General features: G+C 45.3%; 1 protein-coding gene across 2 annotated transcripts in view; it reads right to left on the bottom strand.

Moving 5' to 3' along the window:
* Positions 1-25,728, bottom strand: part of LOC135385643 (homeobox protein engrailed-1-B-like) — a 59,536-nt gene extending 33,808 nt beyond the window's left edge. For both annotated transcript variants that reach the window (XM_064615090.1, XM_064615091.1), the window contains exon 1: positions 25,230-25,728. In XM_064615090.1, coding sequence (XP_064471160.1) covers positions 25,230-25,620 — 391 coding nt within the window. In that variant the 5' untranslated portion in view covers positions 25,621-25,728. The remainder of the gene's footprint in view (positions 1-25,229) is intronic.
* Positions 25,729-26,420: the final 692 nt, after the last annotated feature.

Raw genomic sequence — 26,420 nt, 5'->3', positions numbered from 1 at the left:
CTCGCACCAGAACGATGTCTCTTTGCTGTAATGGGTATATAATGAGGAGAAGGGTCCCTGTTGGGAGACCATCGCAACGAAGGGGCCACGTCGCGGTGCTAATTGATCAGTGCTTCCCTCAGGAAGCCATTGGAGGGTGGCTTATATGTCTCCATAGCAACGCTAGTCATAACATATCCCTACGACAGTCACCGCTGACGGATGTGCTGTGGATGGAGCACTGCTTTACACGTCCCCTCTACTCTATGGCGTGTTTTCTTTCCCTTCGACACCCGGCCGTTGGTAAACGTGCACTCCGTGACTGGTAAACGTGAACCATGACGCGCACATAACGGGACAACCACTACACTTAACAGCGAAAGCTGCTGCGAAAGCCGCCAGCACATTCGCGTAAGCCGTATGTGCTGTTTACACCTGCTTGAGAAGGAACTATCAACATGGTGAGGAGCTAGACTTCGGTCTTCGAAGAGGCAACAAAACATATTCGACGACTTTTCTATGAACATTGAATAATAGCATAGGTAACCACAGTACACTAGCGTTGGAAAGTGTGTATAGAAAGTCCGGTTTTGGTACAGTAATTTAAAAAAAAGTTACGCGTTGATAATATCTGTTGTCTTCACCACCGTCGAACTATAGGAACACTGCAATGTTAGTCGGCTTCTTGTGTCTACTTTCCTACCGTGTATAGGTGAATATTTACAGGCAATATTTTTATATTTATACGAATATTTATAACCACATAAGATTCTCTATTTTGGTGCCTTATGCGGTTGTCTCATTATCTACACATGGTACCGCTTACTCAATATAAGTGGTCACTCGAACTACAAGGAACTAAAAGAAGAAGAAGAAGCTGGAGACGGCGTACGTCTATGGCGCCATAGTACGTCGTCGATGATGCCTTGTCACGAGCCATTCAACGATATGCCATGCAGTCGTATCGTTCATCTCGTCATCTCATCGTTTTTAACCTTTAATCTCATCCCTTCATCCTCTCTTACATCCACCCATTGATCTGATAAGTATAGAAGTAGAAGAAGAAGAAGAATGATGCCAAACATCACGGATATCTGGCATTGCTACATGCCACAGTGACTTATCTGCACAGAACGAACTAAAGCACTGCCCGAAGGGGTACGATTACTTCCACCTTCCCTGCCTTCTTCTACTCAGCACCGCGACTATATTTTACTCGGGAAGGCGTACCTCAGCAGCGCTTTTCAAATTGTTAAAGGCCAGCATTACGATATCGCTCCCCGCCTGTCTCGACTCCTTGACATCGGTGACATGCCGTGACGTTGCTCGTCTAAGGATAGCCGTTTAAAATCTATGACCGCGAGTTGGGTCTATTAAAAGATAAGGCCTATTATCATCCAGTAGTGCAGACGCACGTAACAGACGGCGGAGTCTCTCCACAAGCAGGCTCTGAGGACATGGCGCCGGGGGCGACGTCGGCTCCCCAGGTGGTCCGGCCGCAAGCTCATCGTCAACTGCGGTAGGGCTTCGCGCCTCGCCCCCGTCCACCCAGTACGACCCTCGTTGGTTTGAACGTCTCAATCTACCTCCCAGACAGCAGCTACACTCTAATTACCCGTCGTTCCCATTACATGCCTTCTAAACGATGCAGATTACGGGCGGAAAATTGCGTTGCCAATATCCGCGTGCATGGTCTCGGCAATGAGGAAAGTGCTACTTGTGTCTTATTTTCTGCACTCGGATTTATTTATTTCACGTGTGTCGGCATTGAACTGTGTTCTCAGTTCCCTCTTCATACCTTCGTGTCGCAGGGTGGCTTTCACTTGGTTGATACGTCACTGCATGATTTCTGTTCCCGTGTTCGCGCACGTATTTTCATGAACATACACGACCGACGCATATGACATATGGAGGCCGGGGAAAGAGGCTGGGTGTTTGTCAAGAAATCCTTTTTTTTTTCTTGTAATTTCTGCTAGAAGGCTCCTGCCAAAGAAGATACCATTGGGTTGTGGTTGCCTGCGGTGGACCATGCAAACACATTCGCGCGCAGCAGAAGACGTCCTCGAAGTTCAGGGTATGCCGCGAGTATCCCAACCATCTAGATGCTTTACAGAGCACTACATTACAAAAAGGAAGAGAAAGAGAGAGAGAAGTAAAATGGGCTCACATTTCTATGTCGACTAAAGGAGGCGCACAGGTATGTAAACTTGTGGTTCCGTTGTCCTGTTTTCACTTAAGTGGTACCTACGATGCTCCGCTAGCTCAAACCCTGGCATGTCCCGCAAGTCTGTGTAACACGAGCCACAGTAGACAAAGTACTGCCCTGATACGATCGGCGACGTATCATCAATGTAGGCGTATCTGTTGCGCACACCGAACCTGCATACTGTTGTAGGAAACAAAGCAGACGAGCACGCCTTCCGGTCAGGCTCGGACGTCGGCTTGTCGAACTCGGCACTTGCCACGACCCATTTTGTCAACAGTGCACTCGCAATGCTAGCGCTTTTCCGACGGCAATTGCAACAAAAGTACAACCTAAGTCATGATACAGTCAGATACCATGACCTCTGAATCCATGTTATTAACGCGAGACATCCTCACGTCCTTGCAATGTAGTGGAAAATATTTTCTGAGATGCGAGACCCCAATATGCGATAAAGGCGTAACCGATCGCTTCTACTGCTCAATCAAAGCTTGAGCAACCGCAACGCGGAATTGACAGCTAGCTGTAATTGATCCTGTGCCGGCAGAACATTCCTGTTGCTGAATGAGGTCGCATTTCTACTTGACAGTATTTTCTGTCTTGCGTAATGAATAAACCACTCCTCTCCTGCAAGAAGGCAGCTTGTCCGTGTTGGATATCCCCATGCAGGAAGATCGTGATGCATGGCACTTTTTCCGCAACGACATTGTCTTGAGCGCTTCGTTCATTGTACTTAATGCCATACTTTCTAATGACGCGTAAAGTATAATATCTGGAAGGACCACGATTGTAGTTTTCGAACGCTGCGCGTTTCGTATGCATCACGAATCACAGTCGGGCATGTCGACAATACATAATCAGTAACATTCCGTGGGTTTGCGAATGAAAGAGTAACAATTCAGAGAATAGATTATTTCGGTCTCTGTGTTGTCCACTTTCAAGATTTCTTGTGCACGTTGCAGACTTATCATATTCACTGAACACTATGAACCAAGTATTGTCGAGTATTGTCTGTAACGTCAGGGGATTATGAATAACGTGAACTCTCGCTAACGAACGGGGAAGGCACGAGACATTTCTTCCATTTTCCGTTCCTGGGGCGATCGAAGTGTTGACCCTCTGATGCGTTCCCCGGCCTTCTCTCATATTTTCATCGGAAAGACGGCAGAGGGAAGAAAAGAGGCACCTTGCAAATGTTCATTTGCTGAGGCTGCGGTTTTCAAGAGTAAACCTACATGAGAACGTTCCCAAGCAATCGAATATCTCCCCGATAGGCCCCTTGTCTGGCAGCGACAGGAAGAAAGAAACGATGACGTCCGTTTCACGCTCGAACGCTAATTGATCATTATCTTCCGCACGCCAACCTATGGAGCGACAGCCACAGGGCCGGCAGGAATAAGATGAGAACGACGCGAATGAAACCTCATCATGCACCGCCATGTGCCTGTCGTCGTCCTTGGGTCACCCGGCTGTCGGACCGATGTGTGGGGTCCTTGTGGTCTTTCCCATGCACTGGCCGTCGGGGACAGACGGGGGCGGCTCCCGCTGATGCCACTTTGGCTAATTTTGATTGATTGCGTGCTTCTCGAGAAGAAAAGGTAAAGGAAAGCCGGAGAAAATACACACGCTCACCGTACACACATACAGCCGGGAGGTCCGACAACGACGCTCGTGGGAAGTGTCAACCGATTCCAAGGTAAACCCACGCTCAGCATTCCTGCACTGGAACGCGTGCCTACTCCTCCAGAGCGCGTGAAGAGGAATTCAAACAGAGGTGTAGTTCCTGCTCTGCGGTTTTCGCCCGTCTGTGGAGTCAAACGTCGCCTCTGCGAGGTGTGTGGCGGATTGCCGGCTGGTGCGAGGGGTTTCTCGAGGGTTTCTCGGAGTCAACGGACGAAGCTCTTTCAGAAAGATGATGGCTATATTTTTACGGAGTGATGGAGGTCACGTGTGGTCGCCTTTCCAGATGTGCTCATTTTGCTTCTTCACGGAATCACTGCAATCGTTGTACAGGCCCGCCTGCTGCTTAATAGATATATTATTGTAGTAGATGCTCTTTCAGTCATCAAGAATGGCGCGAACACTTTCAATGTAATTTCTCTATTCCACTACATTGGGTTATCGTGAATCAACGAAGCAAAAACGTGTACCTGCAACGTGTTTTGTTGAAGTTTCGAACCGCGAAGCGCCTCTACCTGTGTGTGTTGTACAGATGTGGACTGATGGAGAGAGGACAGCGCGAAGGAGTAGGGGAAAGGGAGTATGCATGCCTACTGGACCGACTTCAAGCAGAACTATATGGGACTCCCTGAAAACTTCGCTGGAGAACCCAGGTAAACACTCATTCAGACGCAGATCCCATTAGATAAAGACACTTAGAAAAAAAAAAATCGAGATGCTAGTACTGACACAGCGAATGGCTACTCGAATACAAGACGTACTACGAGACAGTGTACGCTTTTTGCCATACTGCGGAGAGCACGAAGCCCGATGATCACGTGAGCACGTGCCCTTATGTTTAGCACCTTCTGTTCGATCCTCATCGGAAGTGTTAGAATTTATTACTCTTCCTACAACATCAATCCTGATTACCTACGAGATTTCAACTTCCCTCTGCCGTCGTCATGATGACACTGAGGAAATGTCGTCATTAACACTCCATACGCCTCACAAATGGAGGTATGGAGTAACAGCCAGTAATCAGTCCACTCAATCACGGACAAGAGATAAGAGTGCCTCAACTATCCAGATCCAGTGAAACCAGCTTGACTGATTAATGCGTGGCTCGCCATCGACGGTGAATCACAGGAACTGCTTTTTTCGGCCTATGCTGTTCGCCTGCGTGATAAAGTATACCCGTCTCGAAGCGGATCTTAGGGATTCCGGTCACACACGAAGAGAAAGCGACTAAGAATGCATGTAAACCACCTGCCAGTCGGAGGCCCTGTCCCACACGGCCAGCCATTTCTCCAGATAAGACAGCCCGTATCTTTCAAAGGATGCCATTTCAATGATACTGCTGTCACGGAATTAACTCTTCGGCTAGCGTATGCATTCATATGGATGCTTAGCCTAAAAAAAAAACAGGAAAAGGGAAATGAATAAGGTAAAGTCATAAAAATGCGCAGCTGTCAGAAAGAGGAAGGTGCATGACATATGAGCACAGAGACGTCTGTGTGCAAGAACGAGACATTCGAGGGCGTGCTTGTCCCATCATCATCATCATCCATTCAGCTATGTTGTTGTTGTCCCATGCAGCAACGTGTTAAAAAGTTTGAAATTGTAGCTGCATGACGGCCACGGCCCCTGCAATTTCTGGCCTTATTTCTTATTCTCATACTTTGCTGAAGAATGATTGCGGACTTCTATTCAAATTTTGCCTCGCAGACATACCCCTCTATACCCTTTTTGCCCTTCAGTTTAAGCACATTGTGATTGGTAACCATCGAAGGACAAAATGAGGATTTTCGCTGCAGATTTTTTGAAGCTACCGTTGAGCAAGCCAGAAAAAGCAAGTCCCTGTGCTTGATCAACCGATGGAACCAGACGACGTCTAACCTCGAACTCCACAACCTGCCCAGTTATGATTTGTCTGATCACGCTTTATTAGTACCCATAATTTCGACATCGCGGTCTGATCATAAAACTATAGACATTATGAACATCTAGCTGTGACTAGAACGACAGTGCGCGTTGAAATTTTGAAGGTTCGTACAGTTTAACTCTGGGAACTTACTTCTTTCGAAAAATCTTTTAAATGTACATTTCTGTCCACATGCCAGTGTGAGAATATTATGCTAATCTCTTTTTCTCTTTTATTTCATACCAAAATTCGTCTCCTCAGAGGAATATTAGTAGGAAATTTCTATTGACTATGCGAGTCCACATATAGTTCTGGCATTGGCATCCCTTACAATCCCTTTCCCATCCGGTACCCCAACCAAAATCGAGTTTCAGTAACAACTTCCATTGGGAACCAATTCGCATTTTACGCGTATATTACGCCCTTACATAGCCAAGTAGAATTGGTCCAAAGTAATTATGCACTGTTCAAAATCATGTACACGACTTAACATAAGCCAGTTCACAAATTTACTCATCCAGAGTTTCATAGTTTGCATACTTTGACAACTTCACTTTCTGAGGGCCTACAGGAACATAGCGATAGGAAGACCTGTTTTGAGACCACCCTTACAAGTTCATAAAGTACATCCCTTTCGCCGTGTTATAGCCCACACGCATATCCGCGCGTGGCTAACACAAACTGCGCCAATGTCCCACAGCGCGCGACGCGCTCCAAGTGACATGCGTTGCAGCCGAAGCGTTATTTACGCTTCTAGGGGCAAGACAGAGGTCGCGTAAAATGAATTGCACCGGTGAATCAGCTGGAATGCAGCAACGTGAAGCTCAACGCCACTACAGGTCTATATGGACAAGAAGACAACGGGCGTCGGGTCCGTGTGCAGGGGAAGGGGCCTCCCGGTATATTCTTTATAGTGAGGAATGTGCTTGACTCAGCAGCCTCTCCCTTCCCTTGGCTGGAATTATATGACATTCCTGGAACGCCCGGGCTCACGGAAGCTCAAACATTATCAAATGAGCATCATTCAAAGGCAGTCGAGAGTGAAATGGGAAGCGTTCACCCCTTTTTCTTTCTGTATTTCTCGTTGTCTCCTGTTTTTCTTTTTTTTTTTCTGCACACAGAGCAAGCATATCACATCTGACGTACTGCTCTGTCTATACGGGAGGATCGGGACTGTTTGTAACGATGATGATGACAGCGGTAGTAAAAACAAATACAAAATTCGTACGAGGTCCTATTTAACGTGGAACCGGTTACTATATAGATAGATTAAAAGCACATAGCTAAAAAAAAAAAAAAAACTTGCAGTATCTTTCTCTGGATCTCAAGAAACGATATGAGTTGATGTGGCGCGATTTGTCGATGGACGGTGGACCATGTAGTCTCCTAGCACCTTCTCTATGTCATGCTATCTCTCGTCAGGGCATAAAGCAGGATAATAGGTACAAGTTGTTGTTGGATACATGACATCTTGCTTCTCCATGGGTGCAGAGCATACAGAACTGCAACAAATTTTATTTTTTATTTTTTGGGAATAGCAAGCCGACACCCTGTCTGGCTGACCTTTCCCTCGTTCCTCTTCTTTGTTATCATTAAACATACCCCCCCCCCCAGCAACCAATTACAAGCTCATGAAGCTATCAAGATCTGCAAAGTCTTCGCTCGCATTTCATTTCCAATTCCAATTCGCTCGCATTTGCTTCGATACCTGAGCTTTCTTCCGCTGTCCCAGATGAATATCTCAGTACAAGCATGGGAGGAAAGCATGCACAATTTTCGTACGTAAACCAATCCCTCGAAATTAAATAATTACTTGTAGCAGTCCATGACAACATCACTCACCCCATCAGCCTGCAGTACTGACAACCCGTAAGCATGCACATCCACATATAGCACCCCTTTCTCGTCCTTCAGTTAAGTTCAATTAACGATCAGACCATCCCGCAGCAGGACCGAATGAACGTTTGCGCTGAGGACTCTCGGCCCTGTAATTGCCCTTTTGTGGACGCGACTTTGGGCTAGAAAAGAAGGGGACCGTCTTTGAGGCCTCTTTCTCTCCTTCTGGCTGCTGTCCTGACGAAGCGGACCACCCGGACTCAGAGAGATGGGAGATATATATGCTCTGTCCGGAGACAACCGCTCGGACGGATTTCCTCGGGGAGGCTTCGATTCGGCGCGATCTTCCCGACCGGCTGAATGAAGAAGCCGCCGCTTTGAGGATGAGCCTCGGGCGACAAGCACTCGCTTCCGTTATGTAAATGGCCGAGGACCCCCCAAGAACGCGCCCCATTGAAGGCGCGCGACGTCGCACGCCGTTGCCGTAAATGTGTACGTGTCATGCTTCGATGCCCGCAGGTCCAAGGCCCAAAGCGTCCGTTCGGCACTCAGATGGCTACTTTCTTATGTGTTTCACGGATTCTCGGTAACGACCTTAATCGTTCGCTGTCTTTTAGCCACCCAGCAGAACACATTTTCACACTCGCGCTTCCTCCGGAAGAGTTACGAATGTCGACACCGCAGGACAAGGCGGAATGCTCTGTGCCAGAGTATGTGTGATATATAGGCTTGCTCAGAAATATTCTAGCTTCAAGTCGGGTGAAGAGCTTTGTTAGGTGGGTCCTGACCACAGTGACGTCGGAAGCCAGTATCTCAGCCGATGTCGACATTGTGTGACAAAATATAAGTATTTCGAGGCCCATATTAATAGGCCTCTTTCCGTTTACAAACGAAAGACGCCATTGTTGTGTGGGCAACCACACGAACGCGACTCCTGATTGCCGTATGTAATTGCAGATAGATTCAGGTGTTTTCGAATGGTAATTTCTGGCAAACTGTGTCACATTATTCTCATTGTCCCGGACTCTCTGTTAATTTGTTTTGACCACACCGGCCTTGTGACGTCACCCGCGGAAACTGGTCTATACATTTAGTGCACAACTAGCCGAGACCGGGCTTGCTGCCCCTACGTTCGCTCTGCTTACGTTCCGACCTAGGCAGAATCGAAATGGCTCCGTATCGTTGTTCAGGGTCGAAGAGACGTCAGAGACAGAATTGTACAACTATAGGAAGCGAGAATCACTCAGGAACCCTTGCGTGTGGGCGGTAGGTGTGCGCTGCCAGATATGCGGTACATCTTTCCACTTTGTGGAGGTTGGGAAAGGCGAGCAATGAAGCGAAGGCGAGTGCAAGAAAGGAGCAATAGCCGTACACCTATTTTTGCTCATGCAGCTCAATGTAATGAGGAGAGTCATTTCCGGTGAGCAAAGGGCGTGGCTGTGGCCCATTATTTAGTCGTCGAGACTACAGCTCACTTAGGTGCCCCGCCTAATAGTATTTCTATTTAATGACGCGAAATTGAAAACGAAAGCGTATGAATAAACTCGTGCGAAATAAATTTATTCGAAATAATTCGTGCGTCCTACGCTCTAATACCATTATCGGGGCTACGCGCATTTTATCATGACCATGTATTTTTGTTGTGGTTGTTCCGCTAACATTTCAGATGCCGTCATTGGTTTGTGTGCTAAATTAGGCATTCATGCAAATTGGCACATTCGGCCCGTCCTATATACATAGTGTTACCATGACGATAAAGTTAAATATCGCACCCATTGCTTAATTTAGGTTAGCAATATTTGATGTCTGATTAATAATGAAGCTCTCTTTTACATATTTAGCGAGACGTGTGCCCGTGGCCAAACTCCCCGCGAAAGATCTGTCGCGGCGGACACCAATGCCGAGGAATGCCGTGCGTGTCGGCAAAGTTAAGAAGTTCGGATCGCCAGCAGGCGTTTCCATAGACATATGGTAATCATTGTGACGACTTGGAAGACGCGCAAGATCGTGGCTGTGACGTGGGTTGTGGGACACACGAAAAAAATGACTCAATTGACTTTTAAACTATACCTTGGGCAGGACTACCCGAACAGGACCTATACCCGAACAGGAGCGGTTCATGGACCTTGGTATCGGGACAAAAGCTACATCGTCACAGACTGCATGGCGACGAGGATATGATGGTATTGGGGACGCTAACGGAACAGCATCGGAAGCGGACACGATGGGCACTCTGGGGGGAATGGAAGTGTTCGGATAGGCATTGAAGAATGGAACACATACGTTGAACGAGTGGAACAGCTCTTCATCGTGAATGCCGTCACGTATGAAAGGGAGGTCGCAGCATTTTTGAGTAGCAGAGGTGGAAAGACTCGTCACCTTCTCAAGGGCTCGTAGGCGCACCGTCAAGTTGTCTCATACTCAGGAGTGCAAGTGCTCGGAGATCACCTGTCTCCGAAGCCTTTAGTCATTGGGAAGGGGAGCTTTTCCATTTTCACAATGGGAGTCAGGAAGATGGAGATATAGTTCTGAAGCTCATAGTCGGGATTAAAAGATTAGCCCGGACATGATGTCCGGACTTTGGACTGACTTCAGGTTGTGAAGCCAATAAGACAGGTGTGTGTGTGTGTGGCGGGAGTGATGCCACACAAAAGCGAAAGAAGCGTCAGCGGAGACAAGATTTACGTTCCTCTTTTTAATTACAAATGTAAGTAATTAATTCGACATATCCACGCTATCGTTAACTCAAAATCCCATTCAACGCATGCCCGTCCTGCGGCTGTCCTTTACTCAAGAATTGAACAAACCATTCGTCGCCTTGGCTAGTGTACCAACGGAAGAAGTTATTTGTGCAAATACGTAGATGTTTGGTGTTTAGTAGTGTGGTAGCAGTATAGGTGGCTGCACGCCATACACAGCGTCCGACTGGAGAGACCGCTATCCTCGCAGCTCGACGCGCAGAACGAACTCGATAAGTGGAAACCTGTTTGGCGCAGAAGACGCATGGAGGAGTCTTTGTGCGATGAATAGAATGCCTTGTCTGACGACCGTCTCGGCATGAGAGTGTGACGACGCTGCAAACGGAAGTATCTTCTGTCGCGTAATCGGAATCGCTCATTAGTACGACTGAAAGTTCCAAGCGAGATCAGTTATGATCGAATGACGAATCTGTAACGACTTGTGTGGCATATGAGTCACGAAGGAATGTTCATTAAGCAAAGCGGCTCACTTGATCTGAACTAATGTACGGCTGTTTTCGTGCTTTAACCTCAGCTTCATATACTTCAATATTTCTGCCTCATTTACAACTTGAGACCTCTTCTGCAGTTTCTGAGTATCCTAAGAATGCTAAGGGCTATACTCGACGGCCCAAACAGCCATTAAAGTGTGACTGCTTCTACACCTGTAATAGTTGGTCCATAGGTAACCAATGAAACGTATTATTGTTAAATATATATAGATTAGATAATACACTTCCTTCATGGAAGTATAATCCATCAAGTGAGACGCACAACGCGTTTTTTATCCCCCCCAAAAGGAAATGAAGCGTGATATTGGCGTACCGTAAAATTTTGAATTTACTCACTTCAATTTGAGCAGATAAAACTCGACCTAGCTTTTTTTAGACAGTCTCAGCTAGGTCCTCATGTTGATGTCGAAAGGCTATAACGCCACTAATATAACATACAAACAGAGATGATTCTGTGGTACACAATCGTCCGTGATCTTACTTCCTCAAATAGCAGCAGTCACAACTGCTATGCCGTTGAATGGAACATACATGGGCTTCCGCGATGCGCAGATGCAGGAAGCACGAGGCTTCCGTGAAACGTGATTGTCAGGCTTCGAGCTGTGGCGGTTCACCTCCCTGTCGGGCTATACGACGACATCACTTCCAGTAATAAACTACTTTCTGCTGATCAGGGGGAAGTCACAGCTTCCGATAAGGGCAACGCTACGGCTCTGGGATTGCTCCTGGGCATCTTCTTTCCAGAGAGCGTTGTAAGTGTAATAAAAACATAAAAGCCATTGAGTACAGTGTTATAGAACATGTGACTCAGAGGTCCGCATGTTTTGCCTTCACCCTCCAGTTCAACTCAATCCGCACAATAGTAAAAAAAACAGCGGCATAGTCGAGTGGGCTAAGGCGTCCGCTCGTTGGTGGTAAGCAAGGTGCTGAAGACTGGGAGGTGGTGGGTTCGAATCCTACCGCCGGCTGTGCTGTCTGAGGTTTTCCCTGGGTTTTCCGAAGACTTTCCAGACGAATGTCGGCACGGTTCCCCTTGAAGTCGGCCCAGGACGCATACTAATCTCCCTGTCCCCCACTCCTTCCTGCTGTCCTCTCTCCGTCCGTCCACATCTGTACGCCGCTCATAGCCACAGTTGCTTCGCGGCGCTAGCACCCAATAAAAAAACTACAGTCAAAAAAATAATAAAATTAGCTATCGAGTATTTCTTTCGAACCAAGCAACGGGCCGCCAGTCTAACGGCAAGCATACCCCTGGACTGCGATATTGCTCCCGAATAATAGCTCCGGAGCTCATGAAAAAAATAAACCTTGTCCTTTGTCTTCTCAATTTCTTATTTCATTTTTTTGCTCTGTCTTCTCGATTGTTTGATGCGGGTACAGCAAATTTCACAAAGAAGCCTTGATTCTGAACATAGAACGGCGCTTCTGGTCTACGCCAAGTGAAACTGGCAAATTTATTTTTTTACCACTCTTCGCGTGTGTGTATAGGTATAATATACCACAGTCCTCAGAATCATTCTTCCAAACTGTGGAACACTTAACATAATCCAATGCCTGGAGAAAGTTGGAGGTCAGCAATAATGCTCGCTGCCGCTCAAAGAGTTACACATTCTCTTTTATCCAGTGAGTCGTAAAAGGCGACAGAGCTAGTTGTACTACGAAGTTGTTGACCGGTAGCAACGAGTATTTATATCGCGGTTTCCCCAACCGCGAGACTCCGTATCAGCTGAAACGACTCAGCCACGAGAAACCTGCTTCATAAAACGAGCCGTAAAAACGGGTCCTCGAGTGTTGTGCAAACATGACCTCAGCCTGCCTTTTTACCACCCAGTTAGAATTCCTTCTGCTCCCACACTTGGACCTGTTGAACGAGTCACTTTCGGAAAGAATCTCTCCAGGAGTCGCCAGGTATTGTACTACACGAAACGAAATGGCGTACAGCCCGCACAGCTGTACATACTTCGCTATAGCGAGAAGTGTGGCCGTGTCTGTCATTCCATAATGCACATAGCGATCGTTCATTCCTATACAGCCTCGTTATAACGAAGTGGCTTAACATGCACATGCGTGAATACATATCGTACGGTATGTGATCTACTGATGATGTCTTGATGACATTATATCCCCCCCCCCCCCCCCCAATGCAGACCCATTCAATCAGTTTCGCGCATTATGCGTATATGAAATTTCGTAAACGATACGGTTAGACACGGTTAATTAACAGGCGTGTCATGAGAAACTTAAACCATTGGCCGCGGCAATGTGACGTATTCGCGCGGTTTAGTGTTAATGTGTGCAAATTAGTGGGTTGTCTCTGCCCCCGCAGTGAAGTGCTAAGTGTTCCAAATTGTTCAGCATTGCTTTAGAGTATAGATCCTTCAAAGCTGTATTTTTCTTGTTTTTGAGTTTGAGTACACTGAAAAACATGCGCCTTGTGTTTATGATATAGTGATATGCTCCATTAGGCACTATATTCTAACATATAAACAATGTGTATTCAAAGGCTCAAAACAAAGTAGCAACAAGGCGCAGATAAAGGATGCTTCTGATGTTACAACAGTGGTGTTCCACTTAAGAATATCATCGTAGATGCTGCGAAAGCACCTTCTAATACTTGTGTTTGAAGGAAATTTAATATAAAGCGGTATGAACACTTACTTACTTATTCTGAATACTTATTTATGTAATGCCATTCAATCGCGCGTCGTTATTTTTACCTCCATATGGTAAACATTGCAACAAAGAAAGATGGCTGCATACCGCTGCAAAAGGGATAGCAAGCAGACTCGTGTATATGGCTAACTTTTCCCTTCGTTGTTCTTCACAATAAGCATATCCCCCTATACTCCCACTCCACACACGCGCGTTTGTGATGTTACATAGTCGCGCATTTGTCGAGCTCAGGCTATCGCACGTTGCTATGTAAAACTAGATTTCTGTGACCAATTGATACATGTTGAAAGAGCCGAACTATGTACATAATATGTCGTGCACTATAATGGACGTATGACCCGCCTCCATCGCTAGGTGCATGATATATGATCCACAAAATATTCCTGCGCCTGACCATCGAAGTCCTTGTTAGCACCCACATATATTGTTTACCTTCCGCGCTAGACAAATAAGGAGGGCGTTGCACGCACGTCCCTCGTCACGAGCATCCATTGACGCTGTATATGTCAACCACTACTGGAGGGGAAAAAGCTGCTTCTTTGTTGGGTTTTGTTGTTACAATGTCGACGACACATGCATTGTAGCGATAATAGGTTATTAGCGTATTAGACAAAGCAACCTTTCCAAACCAACATATTCTCATTTGTATCTTTTTCTGAATACCACGGTTGTATGGCTGTCCCTACTTTAATATCATATTATATCCACTCGCGGGCAGTATAATATATTCTAGACCGTTTGGGTTCAATGTGCGTATGAAAATCGTAGTGATACTGCTTTTGAGCACGCTGTCGGTTTTGTATATATTTCTAAGCAAACGAAGCAAAGTGATGTTTAGTTTATCGAAAGTATACATATTTACAATAACTGCTTCGAAAACACGATAGATCAATCGATTTATTGCTTTGAAATGCGTGATATCACGTTGCTGATTTTTGGTTTGGCAGCTCGCTTTCTCGTATCATTTTCGTAGAGTGTTTCGTATACTAAGAGCCATTATTATATAATATTATTACATACGTATTATACATACATTATGTTATATACATATTATATATTACATATTATCGTTCAGAGAGCGTCCATTGTTCTGGACGTTTTCACATTTACCGGAGTTCTCGGGAACCAGTCCTGCAATTCCAGGACTTTTACACACCCACCGTGGTCAAAGTACTCCTTTATGTGCCACTAGCTGAACACCAAATTGCCAACAACGTTTCATGGGATACAAAAGGTGTGCTGTAATAATCATGAAACGAGTACAGCTGCTCATATGAGTATCGCTAACTACTGTCTACGAAAGAAATTACGAAAGAGCGGGCAATTGTGTCCGTAATAAACGCGTCATAAAGTAGTTTGGAGTCGTGCGGTGAGAAGCTGTTCGGAGCGGTTTATTCCACCCATATACGTATTAAATTCCCACCCGAGGTCGGCACCGAGGTATGTTTTAAGTAGCACGCTTCCAACGACTCGGCTGCTATATATGCCTGAAATAATGTTAGCCTGCGACTATTTAGAGGCAGGTCGTACGTGTACACGGGCTTCAGAATGCTGCATGGTTGCATCAGTATTTTTCCTTCTGATGGCGTTGCGAATGCAGTGTCTGTAATTAGGCCAACTGCGAGAAAAGTTCATTACAGACATCATCAATCCTAAGGCGAAGCGTGATGCCCTGTCACTGACATAATAAACACGCCATACTGGCTGAAAAGCACGATAATTAGCTGCCGGAGAGCTTCATTCAAGTGCTAATTCGATACCCGCGCGCAAGGCTGCGAAGTCGCAATAAGGTCGAAAACAGAAAAGATTCGGAAAGCGATCCGGAGCGCAAGAAGTCACCAACGCAGCGATAATAGGTGGAAGTATTAAAATCAATTCCATTGACGTAGAAATGACCGGAAGCTTGAATACTTTGTCAGCTCTAACCATGCTTAGTCTGTCTTCGGACAGCGCCACCGGGGCGACTTTTTTTTCGCATGGCTCATGTTTGAATATTCAATCGAACCTTTTGCTCACTCGAGTCCTGCTTCGAGGTTTTGTATAGCACAAATGGTGACTTTCTATGATTTGAAATGCTTCGTTTCCTTTGACATTCCTGCTGAACATTTCTGCTCTCTTCGCTTTGAAACCTGCCAAAACCTGTGGCTAACATTTCCTCTTCGTTTTTAATAAACATATCAACCCCCCCCCCCTCCCGGTTTTGTTACACTATTTGATTAAATCGTCGTTCAGACTCGATCCAGACTGAAAATACGCTGTATTCACGGCAGAACACCCTATCCTCATCGCTAAGCAACGCAATGCACTTACATTTGTTCGCTTCGCACTATTCAATCCACGGCGTTAGGGAGTTTCGGTGCTCGCGGCACACAACGTAATTAGCCCGCCCGTGCGACGCTTCCATATCCTAGCCCCCTTGTTTTCCCGGGCAATTAACATTATCGCCCTAGTAGGCCGTCATAATATCTCACTCAGCAATCCGCATGCACAACCGCTTCACACATTTACGTGGCAGCACGATATAGCACTCACGAAAATTATATATGGACCGAAAAATAAAGAAAGAACGAAACAAAAAGCAGACGGCACGCTCACACTGAGGACAACTCGTAAAAGTAACGAGATAAATTTCCTCAGAGCATCCGATAGTATACAAGCTTCGCTAACAGCGTGCACGCAGCGCCGCCGTGATTTTCATTCTTCCATTCGGCACGTTGGCGTTTCTACACAGCAGTCGAGAAGGTCAGACTGGACCGGGTTTGACGTGAGTGGCCGGTCATGTCTTCTATATGGGCTGTTATACAGGAATAAATAGAGATAACGGCCATCGTCTACGTGACCCCCGCTGTCGATTGCAGTTAGGAGAGTATAATGCGCGTAATTTACAGAAAGTATCTCCGTGGGTGGGTGTGTAACGGCGTATCCAGCAAAGAAAAAAAGGACGGCGATTGTGGACGTAAGGATTTTAAGCCATTTTGAAAGTGCGAGTATGGGCTATAGCTGCGAGGCGATGTCCTTCGATTGTACCCTTTCCTCGCGTTTGACCACTTCTGAGAAAGGAAACTGATGACAACTTACAACTCCGCGTGCCCCATACTAATCTTTTTGACCATGGCCATCCGGTTGATCTTTCACATTCCAAGCGATATGCGAGGTTCATACCTGTATGGCTGGTTGTCGATCACGACAGAGTTGCGACTCCCAAGCGCTATGGACGTATCGTTGCCACATAAGTTATTCTTCACCATGCGACTCGTTTCTTTCAGTGAACTATCAGTATCGGATACACCCACCCGTTCCATCATCCGCTCCGCGATATGGTCCTGTCCAGAGGACCAATGTCGTTATAAAGTCATTGGGTCAATCATTGCGGCCGATTACTGGTCATGTTCCTATCTGCCATTGCGGTGAACACAGCAAGAGCTTATTTGTTGTGTACTTGATTAGCTGAGTAAGATATGAATCGCCATTTCAGTGCCTGCAATGTTCCATGGAATCGATAACGTCTTTTCTGTGGCTCGGGCCAATGCACGCATAGCACGAGCCCGCGATATGGTCCTGTCCAGAGGACCAATCTCGTTATAAAGCCATTGAGTCAATCATTGCGGCCGGTTACTGGTCATGTTCCTATCTGCCATTGCGGTGAACACCGCAAGAGCTTATTTGTTGTGTACTTGATTAGCGGATAGATATGAATCGCCATTTCAGTGCCTGCAATGCTCCATGGAATCGATAACTTCTTTTCTGTGGCTCGGGCCAATGCACGCAAAGCACGAGTGGGCTAATGCTGATAAGCGGCACACTCGTTGAGACGCATGACCAGAGATGGTCGATCGCTAATTGAGGCACACCCGTCCACTGCATTTTCTGCTGACGTTAATGTTGAATAAAGAACAGTAGCTGCTTGTTGGGCAAGATTGCCTCATAAGCTCCCATTGGCATATCCTGTGCATAGAGATAGGACTCTCCATACATTCACATTTAGCCTGCCCCGATTTTTCTTTAAAAAAATCATTCAGTCAACTACCACATTCGAAATGCAACTTAGGTGAACGACAAAGGCAGCCAGAAAGTTCAATCGTGTACGATTGAGGAGGTAGAGATGCATAAAATCTGATAAAAATACCCTTTCGTTTGTCGCGTTGTTCTTGTATTAAAAATCGTTAAAGTTTAGCGAACGCGCCAGTATCTAAACACTTCTTATATACCCTCTGGGTTCGTGTGTTGGGGAAGGGTGGTAGACTTCACGTTTTCTTGTATATTTTCTTTTTTTCTACTATGTCTATATTATTCAATCTCCGTATATTATAGACAAGTTTCTTTGGATATTTGTCGCGCGCCTGTTTTACAGTTGTCAAACATGACCTGTACATTTCTTGTGTCTGTTTGACTAAATAAAGGTAATTCACGGACAACTTAAGAATGGCGTATTGATGTTGTTGACCATGCATATAGGAGCGAGCTGGTTGTAATTTTTAGTAATTTACGACTATAAATCTGAAACCTGGAAATTTTGTACATGATTTTCGGGCACATGTAGCTGACGAAGGTTTTGTCTCAGCAGTACCGCTCGTATTCCCTGCAGTGCGAAAGAAATGTTTCACTTCATCTCATCGGTGAAGCCCATGTTTCTGCATCTCTCCAGAGGACTCTTTTCTCTTCTGACGTATGTATAAGTCCCTTCAGCTTCTGGTGGCGATGGCGGCCTCACTCCTGTGGGCAGCGTCCTTCAGTTCCTCAGATTGCCATTTTCACCAATCTCAGCCAATGGGCAGATTTGACATTTCCCGTAAGTCACACGTGCGCTACTTAAAAAATAAAAAGAAATTACTAAAATATAAATAAATAAAAATAATAAATAAAATAAGTAAATAAATAAAACTCAGTCTTGTGTTTGTTGGCTATTAACGATGCTTGTGGGATCACTGCCTAATTATTGGACGGACTTGCGGTATCCCAGAGCACGCGGAGCAGCTTTATGCTGCCCTGTAGGCGCTTCCCATCAATCTCTGAAGAACGCCATGTGTAGTAGACAGTCGGTCGTTCGCCGTACGTAAGGCTCCGTTGGAACTGTTCAAGTCATCAAATACATCCAGCGCTTTATGCCCAGGTGCCCCTCGTGAAAGGCACGGGTGCCAGTTTCCAGTGCCAGGGGGGAAGCCTTCCTATGAGACGCACGACGTCTCCAGAAAGCGATTAGTGTCTTGTTCCAATTCCTAGAGTTCCGTATAGCAGCTAGTCGCACCAATGAGGAATTACTTCCCCAATAACAAACAACGTTGGGCTAGTTGGTAATCATACGACATGGTAGAAAGCGCACAAAAACACGGACTAGAAAAAGACAACAACAGTGCTGGTGTTGTCTTCTTCTAATCCGTGTTTTGTGCGCTTTCTACAATGTCGTATTACTTCTCCATATTTTTTTTCTTTCTATATCTCCCTCTCTGTGGGAAAGATGTTATATTTTCAAGAACGACTGTCCGCCTAATATTCACGTGACAAGGAGTATTGTCAAGTACCGTAGCATCAACAGCGAGATACGATCACGTGAGCATTGCTGCATCAGTAAGGGGGGGGGGGACAGTAATTCCTCGCTTGTCATTCAGTTATCCCATTACCGGTTAAAGCATGTGAGTTTCTGTTCAACCATATCGTTTCGCAATATGCGAAACAATTATCGTGTATATGCGAAGTAATTATCATCATTTCCGTTGCCGATTATTCTGTTGTGCGAGGCCTTTATCGTGCACAACACGTGTTTGATACGAAAGAAAGCGAAAGGGTTGTCTTAAAAAAAGAGTTCCCTTTGGAATTTTTCCGGGACCACAAGCGAATATCTCATTACAGCCTGTTATGTGACAATCTGACTCCTCCGTAAGCGTGCTGGATTAGCCGGCCCAATGTCGAGTTGAGCATTAAATATTTGCATGTTTTTCTATTTTCTGAAGTCAGACCAGTCCTCCGTTACGTTGTTCACCTGATAACTATAGTGTGGAACGGGACGATTCCATAAAAATAACCCGCAGTTTCCCCTTCCTTCTGTGTGCCATCGATCGTATACACTGATAAAACAGAACCTCACCACATAGCACGCTCCTAGCCAACCGTCATTCCGAATGATATCATTCTGTGTCCTTATTTGCTGAAAATGGGAGGAGGCGCCTATCTGGGACACATTATGTTTGTCCCAGATAGGCTCCTCCTCCTGTTTTGAACGAATGACAGAATGATATCATTCGGTATGGTGGTTGGCTAGGAGCGTGCTATGTGGTGAAGTTCTGTCGTAACAGTGTACAACCACCACCAGATTTGCGAGTGCATAGTGTCCCTCATACAAACTATAACAGAATAAAATATAGAACGTGATATAGTATTGTTGTTTACAGGTGTTTACACGAGCAGTTTAGGTTTACAGTTTACAAGCTGAAAAGGTTATGAGTTATACACAAGCTATAAAACATTAAACGCTGTTCTTGCACGAACGCTTTCCAATCGTGCAAACCGAAAAAAGAAAAAAACAAACAAACTAATGCACAGTCTGTCTATAATGCGTTTCTGGTTTCTTATCTACAGGGTATCCCAGAAAACGTGTCATTGAATTATAATTAAAAACTACACCACCTAGAATCATGCGGTCAATCACATTTGTTCTTACTAGGGTTTTGCCACCCCCTGATGTGAATGTCGTGTAACGTAAGTTTAATTATGTAAGTTTTTGCGGACTGAAGTCGGAAATTTGCCAAGTAAAGGTCACTTTTTTACCCCACCAATGTGAAGAGCGTGTCTAATTTACTCAAATTAATGATAATTGACAGGGATATTCAGGGGCTATCCCATCAGAAAAAATAGCCGGACATCATGCTCTACGGAGGTAATGCGCGACAAATTTTTCGGCGCAATCCTTGTCAGTCCGACGAAAGGAGGTTGGAAACCCAGCCCACACCTGCAAGGTAGAAAGAGATAACACAGGTACACTCTTAAAAATGAACTTCACCGCATAGCGCGCTCCTAGCCAACCATTATCACGAATGATATCGTTACCTGCCCTGATTTGTTGAAAACGGGAGCCGTACGCCTTTTTTGTGACACTTATGCTGTTCATAATTGTCACAGAAAAGGCGTACGCCTCCCGTTTTCAACAAATCAGGGCAGGTAACGATATCATTCGTGATAATGGTTGGCTAGGAGCGTGCTATGCGGTGAAGTTCATTTTTAAGCGTGTATGGCTTATCTCGTCCGACTTTCGCTGGGGTCACACTTTCCCTCTCCCAGTTTCAGGAACTGTCACTTTTTCTACTATCACTTTGTGGGCTGGGTTTCGAACCTCCTTTCGTCGGACTGCGAGCGATCGCGCTCAAAAAGTCGTCGCGCGTTATGGTTCGGTGCTACGAAAAGCATGATGTTCGGCTATTTTTTCCAATGGGATAGCTCATGAATATCACTGTCAATTATCATGAACTTAAGTGATTTCGGCACGCTCTTCATATTGGTGGGGTAAAAAAGTGACCTTTACTTGGCAAATTTCCGAGTTCAGATCGCAAATATTTACATAATTAAACTTACGATACATGACATTCACATCAGGAGTTGGCAAAAATCTAATAAGAACAAATGCCGTTGACCGCATGATTCTAGGTGGCGAAGCTTTTTTATTATAATTTTTTATATTTATTTATTATAATTTATTATAATTCAATGACACGTTTTCTGGGACACCCTGTATATAGTCTATAATTTCATGACATTCATACTGTGCGATAGTATGCAGAAGCGTGAACAGTATACAGCAATAAACTGTAACAACTTGTGTTATTGGTTACAATTATCGCATCAGCTGTAATCCCTGACGAAGAAGACTTGCATTGTGGTATAGTTTAACCTTGGTTTATCTATGGTATATTATCGAGGGAAACCTTACGAGACTTTCGCATTCGGACATCACATCCATATATAGGTGAAGTACGACAGCCATGCACCAGTTGATGGCGATGATGATAACATTTACGACGACGACGACGACGACGATGATGATGGAACGTGCAAGCTATTGCTAAAGTTCTATACTACTGTTTATTTTCTTAGTTCGTTTTGGATACATCTCCTTGCGGTTGAGGAACGTAGGCACAAAACAAATGAAAATGCTACCTCTTGATACAGCACACCAGATCGCTTGCACCCTTTTAATTTGCTCTGGTTTTTGGATCTTCGCAGGATAGGACGTGCGAAGTGACGTATCAGCCATTTTATTTCTACATTAATTGTTTCATTATGTTCCCCACGCTCTGAGACTCCACAATTATAAAAGTTTTGGTGGAGAGTTGTGTCCTCAACAAAAACGAAAAAAGAAGAAAAAAAAAACTGATAAACGTGTTCCTGTTTCATGTCATCCTGCCGTCACAGCTCTTTCGTACAGTGAAGTACTTCGCAGAAATCCGCGTCAGCAAGGTACATAAATATGAAAGTGCATTTGCTCCATCTTTACACCATTGCAGACACCAGTGCAAATCAAAACCCCATAAGCGCCTCCTGTGGACTCAAGGAAGGCGTTGGCAAGGTATCAAAATCCTTTCCCTTTGTTCCTTTCCATTTTGACCTCACCCTTTCATCCGCGGTGTCAAGATACAAATAAGGCGGTTCGCACCCCTCCATCCCTGTTCTTCCAACCATGCCGGACACGGGGAGCATGCTATACTACCCTGTTACGTGTTACATGTGTCACGTACTTGTTATGAGACTTATATGTCACACCGCGCACCTATATTTGAAACCGAAATCTTAGCCAGTCTTGTCAGCTAACAATAGCTGCAGCAAGTCGCGTGGAGGCTGGCCGAGCGGACACGAAATATTTTTTCAATGTATAGATTATGTGTGCATTGTCTGTAGGGCTTAACGAGATTAGAATTCTCGTTTGCCCTTACGCAGATCATAAAATTGAATGAAGGGGGACATCGCTGTAAGCATAGAAATCACGTCCAAGACATATTTCATGCAAATTCCTCGCTGCGCTACGCTGTTTACACAATGTCTGGAGAATTCCGCAGAGGCTGAAGGGCTGATGGTTTTCACCCACATCGGACGACGCCTCCTGTGCAAAACGTCGCTCCTCTGAGTTGAGCTGCTTATTCGTATCAAATCCTTTATATACGGCTTGCTGTTGAACTTCGTTGCATTGGTAATTTTGATTACCATACATATTCAGAACGTTTTCGTTGAGATGATATTGCGAATTTAATTTCGCCATTCATCATCATCAGTGTATTTACTGCTCCATTTATTCATCTCGCAATAAAGTTGTTGTTGTTGTAAAGCGCGGCGGATGTGTGCTATTCCGCCTTTTTCTCGTTTCGGCTTCGTGCAAAATGCTATTTTGATGCATATATCTGTGGCAGTTTGCCAGCCGTTCATTTCATGTTCCATCGATTGTTCCCCCAAACCTGCAAGTTATCTTTCAGCCATAGACGCACAAATCATTAAGGTGGCGCAGTTGAATTTCGGTTCTTTGCGTTATTCCACACGTTTGCTATGTGGCACCATGCATGACAGCAGTCGTGATAGAAAGTTATGGACTATATAAACAGGTGTAGCACACAGAAAGAGTCCGTTTCGCAAACTGTTTGCTTCAGTAAACGACCAACTGTTCACAATGTTCGAGAGCGTTCGTCACGTAATTATTTCACCTCGTGACTTAGTTACACGTAAATAGCAAATACCCATTTGAAGCAGTACATTTTAACATTCCTCATACTCGAAAAAAAAAACTTTTTTTTCGCTGTGAAACACACTTGAACGCAATATCAAACTCGTATTAATGAGTACGTGCATTTGGGTATCCTGTCTTGCTTTTTATTCGGCTTTCTTCGTGCGTTATTATTTTGAGAAGAAACACTAGTAATGACTATCGTATATTGGAACAAACTACAATTGTAATTTCAAAGATCCAGGTGTACGTTGAAATGCACATTGAACCTGCGAACCCTCTTCATGACCATGAACGCCATACTTGGTCAGAATGACTGACACCATTTTATTATCCTAACACTCTAGTTTCTTCAAGTTCGAATCTGGTGCTAAACCGCAATACCGAAACTACTGAAAAAATAAATTAATAAAAAATCGAGAAACTGAAACTGAAACCGAAAACGAAAAGAAAGAAGCTCTACACCTATACAGGGTGTCCCAGAAAACGTGTCATTGAATTATAATAAAAAACTACTCCACCTAGAGTCATGCGGTCAACGGTATTTGTTCTTACTGGGTTTTTCTGGGTTCTTACTGGGTCCCCGTGCTACCGTTTGGTTTTTCACGAGGGGGGGAGGGGATATATTTATTAGAACGAAGGGAACAAAAATGGGAGGGAAGGTCAGCCAAACGGGACGGCCGGACGGGACGTCGGCTTTTCACTTTCACTTTCGGCTTTCATTCTGGTGTTAGCGTTCAAATGTGCATGTCCTATTCGTTTGCCTACATGTTCAGCCCTGCCTGAACGGCGTACCCAAAATGTCACTTCTTACAAGGCCCTCCGACTTTCAATATACGGAAATAAAAAGAAAAGGACAATGTACTATCACACAAACAAGTTATGGCCTATATGCTTTACGTTATAGGTGCAGTGTTTAGACGATTATCAAAACTTCTCCGTTACTTTTTTCTTTCTCTCTTTTTTGCAGCCTTACAGCAGCCACTACTCATCAATGCAATGATGTAAAAATGTTCTCTAATATGCATAATTATCGTTATCCGGTGTTGGACAGAAAAAATCATGTATCCGATGATATGCACGGGGCAAGACGCTACAATTTAATGTAAATTTAGTGTAATTTAAATTTAATGTAATTTAGAAACTGATAAGTCAACTATTAGGTGGTTCTATGCCTGTTCCTTAGAAATATCTTTTTTGCATATTACCAGAAAATTTTTCTGTCTCCCAGCAGAAGCGCACGCAAAAGCGAACGATCAGCGACCCATCAGACTGGCGGGGCCTTGTTTGCAAAGAACGGTGGAGCAAAATAGTACCGGGTTCTGTATGGTTTTATTGCATATCATGTCGGCGGTGGGCTCAAGGGGGTTGCGTAGGGGCCTGTGTGCTTTACTTTGTCTGCTTGGATTGCAAAAACTAATTTGTATAATTCGTTAGCACGGCGTGTCTCATCTTGCCCCGCGCGATGTCGCGTCTTGCCCAAGGGTTGGGGCGAGATGAGACAATCTGCATTTTTGAATTTATTGTACTGTGCTTAGTGTAGACTGGCTACGTCCGTTCTGCATCTACAGGTAAGAAGCTCTGAACCCCTAAGAATGTGCCTATGACTTTTTTTAATACGAAAAAGAAAATTAAAAAATCATATTCAGTTGCAAATTTCTGTCTCATCTTTCCCCACCTTACCCTGTGTAGCTTATGTTTAGAGGTTCACACGTACACATGCTGAATTCTTGTAAGACGACTGCACCCACATCGTGGCGTGGTGACAACTCGTCTTTTTGAAGTGGGTGTGACGAAACCAGATTAATGAACCGGCCTTTGACCTCGGGACACGAACGTGCCAGCATTATGTGACAGTAGATCATGTCTTAAAAATGTAACGTTCCAAACGTCCAGGTTGCCAATTACTTGTAAGGGCCAGCGCTCTTTCTCATACAGATGAACTTGGGCAGCTTTTTTTTGCGGTTAAAAGTTTCGAAGAGGAGATCATGCAAGCAATGAGACTTACCAGAGGATGGTCTGTCCGAGTACCTCGTGCAGTAAACCCACGCTGGCCACAAGAGTTGCTTCGATGTACTGTCTCCATTGGTGCCATTGCGCGACTCAGAGGAGGACTTGTTGGCTTGCTTTCCCTCGGTGTCATCTCCATTACGAGGCACTGTCTCGGAGCTTTTCCTCGAGCTTCTATGGTGGTGTCGGCTTTGACTCCTGGAGCCAAAATCCGGCGACAGGATCCTGTCGATGGAAAACTTAAGCGCACGCTGAGCCACAGGGGCTGCCAGGATGTCGACTGGAGGCGAGACAACGTCGGTGCTCAACGAAGAGGTCGTCTTGAGTCCACCGTTCACTGGTGCCGTCTCAGGACTTGACGGGTGCTGCTTCTCGATGTCTTGCGCCATCCGCGCAGACACAGTCGTCGATTGTCACACCGAATAGTCACCACAGCATTCGAAGACAAGAAGCGATAAAAGCACCGGCCGCCACGCCGTTCGGCCACAACGTGGTCCTGGACACGACGGCCTCCAGCCTTGCCGAGTCTCTCAAAGACTCCGCCTGCCAAGAGGAATCGCCAATGGCGAAAGGCATTATGGTTGCCCGTGGCAACCGTCTTCATAGTTGGGCCTACATAAATTACCGAGGAGAGAGGAAGGCGTCCCCCGTAGGCGGTCGGGTCTCCTCACCCTTCGGACCACCCAGGGAGACCGCTCTGTTACGGTGCTTGCTTTTTGCGCCAAGCAGAAACAGCGATGAAACACAAAAGTTATCACGTGCTTACAGCTTCACCTTCTTGCTTCGCCAGCTTGCTTTAATCATGCGGGCAGTTGTTTTCCGCGCTCGTTCTGAAAAGCGTTAAATTATGGAGGCTGCGCGTCGCCGTTATTACTTGGATTTCTGCTTTAATGAAGTGGGTGGAGGTTGCCTTTGTTGCTGGTTAGAAAGCTTCTCTTACGTCGTTGTCAGAGCCGCACCCGCATAGAGTTATTTAATAAGGGTTATCGGATCAGGTGATGAAAAGTGCCGTCAACTACATTGCCGACGGTTTTAACTCGGTCATGTGTCAATGAGTTTGTTTGTACGGCGAGAAAGCATAGCGCGGCACTTGGCCTGTTTACACGGCTCGCTTACGTTATGAAAAGTTGCAATGACGTAAGAGAAATCTGTTGGCTCTTTGAAAGCTTCACCTGTCACAACTTCTCAG

This window comes from Ornithodoros turicata, chromosome 2 (genome assembly GCF_037126465.1).
Source record: "Ornithodoros turicata isolate Travis chromosome 2, ASM3712646v1, whole genome shotgun sequence".
NCBI classification, from domain to species: Eukaryota; Metazoa; Arthropoda; class Arachnida; order Ixodida; family Argasidae; genus Ornithodoros; species Ornithodoros turicata.
This window is presented reverse-complemented; position numbering and strand designations above follow the sequence as displayed.